Source organism: Micropterus salmoides, unplaced genomic scaffold, assembly GCF_014851395.1.
Source record: "Micropterus salmoides isolate LMB-PRFRI ecotype aquatic unplaced genomic scaffold, ASM1485139v1 Ms_hic_scaffold_12, whole genome shotgun sequence".
NCBI lineage: Eukaryota > Metazoa > Chordata > Actinopteri > Centrarchiformes > Centrarchidae > Micropterus > Micropterus salmoides.
The window spans coordinates 31919195-31930392 of record NW_024040263.1 but is presented as its reverse complement, the minus strand read 5'-3'; the positions used below and the strand labels follow the sequence as shown (position 1 = coordinate 31930392).

Below are 11198 nucleotides of genomic sequence, written 5' to 3'. Positions count from 1 at the left end.
TTTGTGTTTGCAAAACTTCTGAAGCCGAGCTGAACATATGGAGCTTGGCGGAGTGAGGAGGGGGGCTGCGCATTAGAATAAAATTCACACTAAGGAGGGGGAGAATAATTCCAGTAATTTTATGTTGCTTATCATGCAAATATAACTTTTAGGTTGCATGTAACTCTATTACACTGTTAGGGTTATCAAACTGCTTCAGGTGCATTACCACCTCCTTCTGGACTGGAAAAGGTCAGATCCTGATTTACAGGTAGCTGAGAGAAACGCAAGATGGATTTGTGTTCAGATTTGTGATCTGACCAACAGAGACACATATGTGGAGTGTACCAAGTGTAAATGAAAAAAAACCACAGGTATGATGATTTTTTACAAACGTTTCCTGCTCCTCCTCTCCTCTGCAGGTGCTTTAACCTGCGCAACAGCCTTGCGCACATCCGGAAAAACACAACCCCACGTGTTGGTGTAGCTGACCTCATGGGAAGTTTTAGCTGCGTCAAGCGCAGAGAAACGATTGTCACCGGAATACAAGAGTTGTGCCTTCCAAATAAAATGCACGCATGCTTTGGGATGGTAAGAAAAGTTCACAAAGGTAAAACTGTTACGCATACGACCATAAAAACATCTCAAGTTAGCTACTTTAGACCAAAACAAAGCACTTAATGCAATGGTTTAACAGAAATTAATTATATAGTTTATTTTTTACTAACTTAGTCATTTACAGTCTGACATGACATCACATAAGCATATTTTGTCCTTTGGTCAAATGACTAATGCATTTATTAATGTAGGATAGTGGAAATTAGGACAAAATAAAACATTTTACACAAATGTCCCTTGGCATGTTAAAAAATAAATGTGTGTGAGTGCACATAAAGGAAATTTGACAGTAGTTTTACATTGTTCTCACCGGACAACAAGCTGAACAAAGCATTTATATATAGACACAGAAACAAACCATTTATTAAAATACGCTCATGAGCGTCTACACTGCCGGAATCTTACACATTATACATCTCTTACTTATATATTACCTCTTATTTTGAAGGTTGACAGCGGAAGTAGTTTGGTTCAAGTCGGTTCAGCTCACACCGGGTCCGGAGTTTCAGGAGCTAAGCCTAGATCGCAGTGCGGGTCCAGCAGCATCACAAACAGGTATTCATTTTATGAAAGTAATCTTTACCGGGCCCAGGTGTGTTTACGGAACCGGGTGTTCGGGTTTCTGGGCTCGCGGCTGTTGAACTTGCCTCGTGCCCGCTGTCAGCTCTGGTTAGCTCGTTAGCTAACTTAGTTAGCACAATTTATCATTTCTTTTATTTTACTTTGTCCCGTGCTGTTATTTTACTTACCTGTCTGCTTTTTTTCTGACATACGTTAGTTTTGCAAGGAATCAGAGAAAACAAGCTAACGTTACTTTTCATGTCACATTCAGTAAAGTAAGTTATTTCACACTTTATTGACAGTAAGTGAGGAAACGTTCACGTATTTTTAGGGTTTGACGGTGCATTAATTCATTAAATGGATCAGTAAAGATCGCCTCCCTTTAACTTGTAGATATTTCCATGATTTAGTTGTTTGTTATCTTTGGTTAACGATATTTAACATAAGGTTCTGTACATTTTAATATAGCATTAATTAAACCACAGTAGTGCATGATGTCTTGTTATTTCTTGCTACAACAGCGCAGTGGATTAGGGGCCACATCAAGCAGCGTGAACCAATCAAATGTTTTGGTGTCATGTGTTATCTGACAGCCTGCCTTCATGATTTAAAACATGTGCACATTTCAGATGGACGACAAACTATCAGAGGAGGATGGACAGACGTTACAAGTGCCCAAAGAGGAGGAGATGGAGGTCACCGTGTCAACACAACTAGAAAATCTCATCGTCACCTCTGACGAGGCAGACGCAGCATCAAATACACCAACGCAGGCAGAGGGAACAGGAGATGTTCTTACAGCAGCCGCAGCGCTTCCTTTAGACGTTGTGTGTAAGAAAGAGGACTGTGACGACGACGATTCAGAGGATTCAGACAGGTATTTTCTACACGCAACACACAGCGATTTGACAAATAGCATGTTAATGGTGCCCAAACAGGCTGGTTACTGATGTCTTACACCAATAAAAGCTCTAAAAGCAGGAAGCACTGTAATGATGGGAACAAGTGACTGACTCTGATGCTCTTCCTCTCCTGTCCTCAGTGACAGTTCTTCCTCTTCCTCCTCCTCTTCCTCTTCTTCCTCATCCTCCTCTTCTCCCTCTGCCCTCGTGTTCGGGGATGATGACGACGACGAGGGTTTCAGCCAACCAGCGCCCATCAAAACCAGAGATGAAATTCTGCTCGAGGTCAGTCTGCGAGTGTGTGCGTGAAAAGCCACATGGAGGGGAAAAAGACGCAAGTGATAGACTGTTAATTTGAGTTTGTTACTTTTGCGTTGCCAAAATGCTGGATGGATAAACTAATTGACGAGGAGACAAGCCTGAGTTGTGTTAGGTGAGGGATTCCCTACAAGGTAAACGTAAACATTACCACAGTCGAGCGCTGGCAGGGACCTGGCGGGCTTTAACGGCGGAAATACGGCAGCGGGTGCTGTATTTGGATCGCAAGTGCCCAACACCTGTATCTTTTTCTTGAGTTGAGAGGTGATCCAAATAAAATCTAACTGCTTTTGCGGCGTCTCTACAAGGGAGTCGCTGTGTGAGCCGCTATCTTGGTCTGTTGTTTTGCCTTCCAGGTCAACGCGCATGTCACGTGACTGAAAACTATGGATTGAATTTTTGCTTTAGATTCCGTCTGTGTAAGTGTACCTATGATAAAAATGACAGACCTCTACATGCTTTGTAAGTAGGAAAACCTGCAAATACTTGTTCTCCCCACTGTATTAAATGACAAATACATTTACCTTGAACCTTGGGGGTCGCACTCTGGACACACTCAGTATATATGAAGAAGGTATTGAGGATTTATAATGGATGAAGCTATATAGTAGGTAAAAGTAAACCCAAACCAGCTCATGCAGGTAATTTAAAAAGGACTCATTTTGTATAAGAATTGTCTCCATAAAGACGACGCCTGCTCTTGCTTGGGTCATTGCATCATTGTTTGTTGGGAGTCCCAGTGACTTGCTTTCTGGGAAACACTGGGAACGCCTTCAGCTAAAAGCAGACGCATGTTCAGTCTTCGTGGTTATGGTCTGAACAATTGCCACGCACTGCCGCAGGATGCTGGGGCATCTTACTGGACATCTTTTCGCGCACTTTTTCTGTCGTCTGTTGTAAACCCTACGACCAAATGTAACCTGTCATGATGTTTGTGTGTAGGAGCTGCCAGCGGTGGAGGAGGTGTGTGTGTCCTTACCAGAAGATGCAGAACTGCAGCCTGTAGGAACAGTCTCCAGTATTATACAGCAACTTGGTAAATATACACACACTCGAGTTAAACTCAAACTTTTACTATGTGACTTCTAAAGAACTGGAAAAGGCAGCTCTTCTCAGTTAGAGAATACAATAAGTGGAGGCTTTTAATGTGTGTTTTGTCGGCTATGTCTTTAACCACTCTCTCTGTCTGTCTGCAGTCATCATCCAGTCTCTGAAAGACACGCCCCCTCTGAATGATGACAGCATCATCTTTAGATCTGATAGGCTGGCTCTGGGCAAGGTGGGCCTCCTCTGTCTACTCTTGTTTAGTGCGTGAAAAGTGTTTTATGTGATCTGTTTTGAGTCGTGCTTCTTTCCACGTGATAATGAATGATCTGTTGGTTGTGTTTCAGGTGTTTGAGGTGTTTGGTCCAGTGTCCAGTCCGCTCTATATTTTGCGTTTTAACTCTGTGGACCAGATAAGCAGCAAGGGGCTGACAGAGGGAGTGACAGTTTATTATGCACCAGCCATTAAAGAGTACACAGGATACATTCTCACGCAACAACTCAAACTGTAAGTACATACACACAAGTTTATATAGAGCACAGTAAAGTTAGACAAATATACTGATTGGTTAGTGGTAGCCAGGCAGTGGCAGTATTTGTGCTACACGTATTTCAAATACAACATAGGATTTTGTTATTTTTGATGGGGTTGATGAAAATGGCTTCATATTTTGTATAAATACTAAAGTGTTTTTGTATTTTGTAGTTTTAAAAATACGGTAAAATAATTTGTGAGAAGTTTTTAAGTGATGACTTCATTCAAATGCTGCGTCTGATTGGTGCCTACTCAGTAATTTGCCCAGACGGGTTGAGATCAGGACAGAAAACTGATCCAGACCAAAGAAGGTCAAGGTGAGAAATGTGTAGCTCACCAGCTTTTTATATTTTTTAGCATAAATTGCTACAATTGTTCACATTTCCTGATTTGGTGGCCAAGACTAAACCATTTACTAATTTACGTAATGTCCTAGCTAACTATTTGACCTGAGGAGCGGCTCTCACAGTCAACGTTAGCACGTTACTTTCAGCCTGTTTACGTTTTCATCGGTTGTGCTAGAAAAAACAATAAAGCATTTCAGAGAAGTTGTACAACGTTACAACGGCATGGAAGTCTTATTTTCATTAACAACGTTGTGCTGCAACACCATTAAACAGCAGGTTGTCAACCCGTCCACCACTCGTGTTGGTTGTAGCTCAGATGACGCAGAGTAGGCTCTTCATTACCAAACACCAAGTAACTAAAGTAGGTTAAAATTAGGAGTCATTAGCAAACATTAAACTGTTGGTTACTTTAATAACAACCTTCCTCTGGGTCATCTCAGTATGATGGGAATATATCCGTTAACTGGTTGCCTGTCAGATTTATGGCATGACTCATTAGGCAGAGAAAATCTGTTGATCTCAAACATTGTCCACTTAATCAGCTGCGTCAGCGTACTGGTGAAATGATAGATCAAATAGACCGATAACATCCTTCCACAGCAGCCACACTGGCACGGCTGCCTGCAGGTGAATGTTTGTGTTTATCGGGCGATTGTTTCACCAGATGTTGCAATTGCAAGTCTACGGCCGATTAATTGGTCTGTCACTGCTCTGTCACTATTATTTATTTTATTTGTTAAGCAGTAGTCATATTCACCAAACCTAACTAGTATGTCACAGTGAATGCCGTGCCCAAGACGTTTGAGTTCTTTTAGCATAGTGGTGGTTTTGTTTGAACAACCTGTCTGTACAGTGACTGGAGTTGTCATACGACCCAGAAGCAGCCATTTGTGCTCAAGCAGACCAAGGAGCTTATCTGCTGCCATCCTTTCCTCTAAGCTTGTGAAAGCATCGTCTGTTCAGCAAGTTTCTGCGTGATGTAACCTTAAAAAAATTAATGAATTTGGTGAGAATTTGTGAGAAGGATGCTTCCTGCAAAGCTCGTAAGATGCTGTAATTGAAGAGATGTGTGCTTTCCCGGTGTTAGAAGATGGAAGCTAAAATAGATTTTTACTTTTGATTGATGAATGCATGTACAACATCATCTTATGAAGCTAAGATGATTCCTGTCTCTTGTGCATATATTGGCTTGCTGTTAAATTGTGTTGCTATATAATGAGAACAGTACAGTGATAATTGTCCTTGTCCTTCAGTTTAAAGGGATCTGATGCATCCTGGAAGAACGACCAAGAACCACCAGTGGAGGTGAGCACATACACAGAAATGTTTATTTCATTATACAGTGGTGTTTAAAGTTGGTGCCTCCTGGTAACCCTTTCAGTAGTTCATGTTATGGTTCGTGTTTATACAAACTGCTTTCTGCGTGTTTTATATCTCAGCTAAAGATAAAAACAAGTAAATGTGAAGTAAGTGATGGTTGTAGCTGAAAATATTTAGCACTCAACTCATTTTGTAAACTTTTCCAACAGTTTCCACTGTGCTCAAAAAGACTGGTGTGATTTCTTTATTGTTATGAGGGAGCCGCACTCATTCTCTCTGTCCAATCCCAGGCTTTAGATTATAGTGATGACGAGAAAGAGCAGCAAGCTAAGAGGAAAGTGAAAAACTCCAAAAAGAAGAGGGACAATAACGGCACAGGTATGTGCACACGCGAACAGGAAATATATTCTGAATGAAAAGAATCCTTGACGTGTTTGGATGTTTGTTGAAGTCGTTACCATCTGACAGAAGTCTAAATTTGGATGTCATGAACGTTCTAGTAGAATATGACAGACATGTCTTACCTTTTTATTCCTACTTTCCTTCATCTGTTTTTCCCCTCCAGATAATCCCGCCCACATTACCCAGAACACCTTGCCGCCGCAGCAGGAGCGTGACGTCAGGAATTTCCCACCAAGACAAGCAGGGGCTCCATTCAGGCACCAGAGCCCGAGGAATAAACCCCCAATGTTCAGACACACACACACTCCACCCAGACACGCACCCCCACCACCTAGACACACCTATGTCCCTCCCATGTACCTCCCCCCTCCGTGCCCTTACCCTCCAGCACTTCAACCTTTTCCCCCACCCAACTTTCCGCTCTACCCGCCTCCTCCACCTTCTTTCTTTAACCCGTCTTTCTCTTCTCCTTTCTGGCCACCAAACTCTATCCCCTTCTCTGACCTCCCTCCTCCCCCACCACCTCCTCCTCCACCTCCTCCTCCACCTCAGTGATGCCCCCGCACACCCTCTGCACATGTACACTCACCAGAGAGTTCCTGCTGGTGAGTCGATGTTTGGTTTTGTTAGAAGAATATATCATCTGTTTGTAGACTGTCATCAATCATGTGTATATACATTTATCAATCAATATCAATTATTAGGATAAACCATCATTGGTCGTGATGGAGCCACGTGATGTGCTGTGACTAACCACATACTGCAGTCTCCTTTATTTTTAAATATATTTGTTTTCCTACAGCTACATGCATTTGATAAATCTTCAGGTGATGAAAATGGTATTGATATTTGTCATATTTTAAGTAAATGTGACTGTTTTTTAGACACAGCTGTCAAATGCCACACACATGGACTGAAACACCGGAGAAGTAACGGGCTGCCATTCGTTGTGAAGTGAACCTTGAACCGCTCAAGACCCAAGAGGCACTCAACGGCACAACGTAATGCAAGCCAGTCACGCTGGTTTTGCTTTTCTCATTTCGGTTTGGTGTCGTCATTTGACAGCTAAGTTGACCGACAGGATATTTATGGAAAGCGTGATGAATTGTTTTACCTTTTTATGTTTTTGGTAAAACTCCACTTGATGGCAGAATTGTGTGCATTCTAAGCACAGTATGAGAGTAAATCTAATTAAATCCACTTGTTGTGCATCACAGTGGACTTAGTTCTTCTGGCCAAATATATGTGAGAGACTCGTATATACACAACGGACATTTGGCTTATTATTGATTATGTGAGAAATAAAATGTCAATAGTTGGCACTGAATTTTATTTTTGTATTTATAACAATATTTTGTGTAGACTTATTGTCTATACACAAAATAGTTATGATGGAAAACATACTACTATATTCAGAGTTCTACACTCAGGCTTCATTCCTTCAAATGTATCCCAGTGTGTTCTGGTCCTGTCTTACCTCTAAGTTCCTGTTGCCTTCATACAGTTATGTCTGCAAAGAATGGAAGAGCAATATGATGATTTTAAGGTTTGAAAAAAAAGATTATGGAAAACTTATGTTTTCCATAATAATGGATCTGTTCAGTCAAGATTCAGATACACCTACACATGTTGTAGACCTTTAAAGACTTCATGTGCTCTGGCATTTGTTTAAAATAATGAATTGGTGTAAAAGTGATGGGATTCTTGGACTGAAGGCTGATTCCCACACAAATACTTGTTGTTTTTTTGTTTTTTTACTGGCTAGAAATGAGCTCTGACAAGTCATTGTCACTCATGATAGTGTATTTGTACCTGAATGCTTTGTAAATGTCAACGCCATTTGATGATCTGCGTCACTGGAGAATAAATGTTTTTGTTGTAGAACAACGTTACACTGGTTATGTAAAGCCGCTGTTGTGTGTTCACTCTTTTCCACAACGGGAAATTTCTACACTCTACAGGTGTGACTGGAATCTGGCACAAGACAAATCGTTGATTAAATGAGTGAATATTTTACTTGATTTGCTTTTTTTTAATCCTGTCTCACCTGAGACGATACATCTCCATCTTCAATCTAAATGCAGAAACAAGAGGCTAGGACTGATTACCAGTCAGGAAACCTAAAATTACATTATTTGATTTGCTTATCAGAACATCATTCACATTTTAAAACAGATTTATTTTGGTAAATTCCAGGTTGATGCTTGGCGTCATTTGACTTTGAATTTTGCAAGCATAAAAGAAAATGAAATTTGACTGATTTTAGTTTAATATAGTCAGCCCTAAACATAAAATGTAATTTCATCTAGAAAAGTCTGTGTAACATAAATCATAAAACCACCAGTCCTGGATTCTTAAATTTGACTGTAACAATGATAAACATGTTTAATTTTAGAGCAATGATCGTTCAGCACGCCTTAACAAAGTGACATGTTAATGGATTAAATTTATCAATTAATACAATGTGAGTTAACAGAAAATCTAAAATCAATATTTGGTGGGAACACACTTTGCCTTCAAAAGAGCATCTATTATTCAAGGTACACTTGATACAGGTACTCTACATTCAAGTCAGGGATTTTGTCGGCAAATCATCAGGTGTGTGATTAAACAATTATAACAGATGTGCTAATGATCATAAATTCAGTATATAGGGTGAAACACAATCACTAACTGAAACGGCTGTGTAGTAAGAATACAACAGGGTGAGGAACAGCCAAACTCAGCTAACAAGGTGTGTCATACACCATGGCAAGACTGACTTTTCCAGATGTCCAAGTTCTTTTGAAGAAGCACAAAGAAATGGGCAACTTTGAGGACCGTAGACGCAGGCCATACCTCTGACTTGGAAATCACAGATCAACTACGCACAGAAACACAGGAACTGGGGTGCAGAAAAATGACAGAATTTTTAATATTTGGATGCAACTGCACGCAGGTTGTTTGCTGGAGAGCGGTACAAGAATGAGTGTCTGCAGGCAACAGTGAGGCATGGTGAAGTTTGGGGCTCCATTTCTGCATAGGGAGTTGGGGATTTGGTCAGAATTAATGGTTTCCTCGATGCTGAAATGCTCAGAGAGATACTTATTCATCATGCAATACCATCAGGGAGGCATCTGATTGGCCCTAAATTTGTTCTGCAGCATGACAACGACCCCAAACATACAGCGAAAGTCATTCAGAACTATCTTCAGTGTAAAACAAGGAGCCCTGGAAGTGATGGCATGGCCTCCTCAGATCTCAGTCTCCAAGATGTTTGGGCCAAACTACCTGCCGAGTTCCTTCAAAAACTATGTCCATTTCTACCTAGAAGAACTGATGCTGGCAAAGGGAGGTCACACCAAATACTGACTTGATTTAGATTTTTCTTCTGTTCATTCATGTTGTATTTCATTGTTGTGAGTCTGATATAAACTTAGAAGTTGGTGAGTATCACACAATGAGCCTTGGCATGACCACTTTTGATAAGTACTGACCACTGCAGACTGGGAACAACCACAAGTGCTGCAGTTTTGAAAAGATGCTCTGACCCAGCTGTCTAGCCATTACAATTTGGCCGCTGTTGCTCAAATCCATATGCTGATGATACACGAGCAACTTTTAGAGCTATGTTGTTGGGCAATGTTTCCTTGAATGGTAATGAGTAAAGATTATTACTGTAATCCCCACCGCCGCCTCCCCAACGCCGCCTCCCCGCCACTATCCGTTCAAAACATAGTCAGACTTGCTACCAGCAACATTCCCCAGCAACATTGCAAAAGTTTTATTATCAGCTTTATGCTCCTGCTTCTAACACATCAACTTTAAGAACAAAATAAAAAACTTTATGTGTTCACCTCACACACATTCACACACAGACTGAAACACACTCGTGGACACAGATGGAATTTCATGCTGCTCAGGGTTTTGCATTTTTTAGCTCGGACAGAAATGGAAGCTTCATCACTCATATCAGTCAGCACCTGTCACTCTGTGGTATGCTTAGGACACACACAGGTCAGCTTACAGGCAGACACAGCCAAACTGTTAATTTACATACACAACAATAATTATGGTAATATTTATAAAGTAATTTATACAACAAACATATAGTGTCATAAGAGTGTCTGATGTTAGGGGTGTCATGATTCAATTAAATTTTTCCCCCCAGCATCTGCTGGCTCCCAGGCTATGGCACTGTTAGACTATCAAGCCTTCATTTGTAAAGTCGTTGGTTTTATGCTACGACAACTGGCATTTTCTTCTCTTCTCCTCAACAGAACTAACTCAGACTTCTGCAGATCTGCCGCCCTCTGTTTCACTGAACTAACGTGGAGGAAAAACATCCAGACTTCCTGCTCATTGTTCTCGAGGACTTCAACAGAGCAAACCTCAGCCATGAACTCCCAAAATACAGACAGCATATTAAGTGTCCTACCAGGGACACTGACACACTGGACCACTGCTACACTACATTAAAGGACGCCTATCGCTCTGTTCCCTGTGCAGCCTTGGGACAATCTGATCACTGTCTGGTTCATCTTATCCCGACACACAGGCAACAACTGAAATCTGCTAAACCTGTTGTAAAGACTGTGAAAATATGGACCAACGAGTCAAAGCTGGAGTTCCAGGCCTGCTTTGACTGCACTGACTGGAGTTTTTTTGAGGCTGCAGCCACTGACCTGGACGAATTAACTGACACCGTGACATCTTACATCAGTTTTTGTGAGGACATGTGTGTGCCAACTAAAACGTTCTGCACATACAACAACCAAAAACCCTGGTTCACAGCGAAACTCAGGCAGCTTCGTCAGACCAAAGGGGAGGCCTTCAGAAGTGGGAACAGAGTCCTGTACAACCAGGACAGGAACACTCTGACTAAGGAGGTCAAAGCAGCAAAGAGATGCTACGCTGAAAAGTTAAATAACAGCTTTGCAGCCAACGACCCTGCGTCAGTGTGGAGACTCACTAACTACAGGAGACCATCCTCCAACACTGCTGGTACTCAACAACTGGCAGACGAGCTGAATGGATTTTACTGTAGTTATCCCGGTCCCCCAAAAACCCTCCATCTCTGGACTAAATGACTACAGACCTGTCGCCCTGACATCTGCAGTCATTCATCTGTCAAACTCCCGAAGTTTGCTGACGACATAACAGTCATCGGCCTCATCCGGGACGGTGATGAGT

General features: G+C 41.5%; 1 protein-coding gene across 2 annotated transcripts; it reads left to right on the top strand.

Moving 5' to 3' along the window:
* The first annotated feature begins 1046 nt into the window (after nucleotides 1–1046).
* On the top strand, nucleotides 1047–8042 carry LOC119899825 (H/ACA ribonucleoprotein complex non-core subunit NAF1-like). Of its 2 annotated transcripts, XR_005443922.1 has the most exons (10): nucleotides 1047–1152; nucleotides 1788–2035; nucleotides 2201–2345; nucleotides 3321–3414; nucleotides 3575–3657; nucleotides 3770–3930; nucleotides 5558–5609; nucleotides 5915–6002; nucleotides 6190–6631; nucleotides 6911–8042. XR_005443922.1 is itself a non-coding variant. In XM_038714614.1 (9 exons), the coding sequence occupies exons 2-9, from the start codon at nucleotides 1788–1790 to the stop codon at nucleotides 6579–6581; spliced, it is 1263 nt and encodes a 420-aa protein (XP_038570542.1). In that variant the 5' UTR covers nucleotides 1047–1152; the 3' UTR covers nucleotides 6582–8042. The 2 variants fall into 2 exon arrangements, 1 of the variants encoding a protein (XP_038570542.1); XM_038714614.1 differs by having other exon boundaries at nucleotides 6190–8042.
* Nucleotides 8043–11198: the final 3156 nt, after the last annotated feature.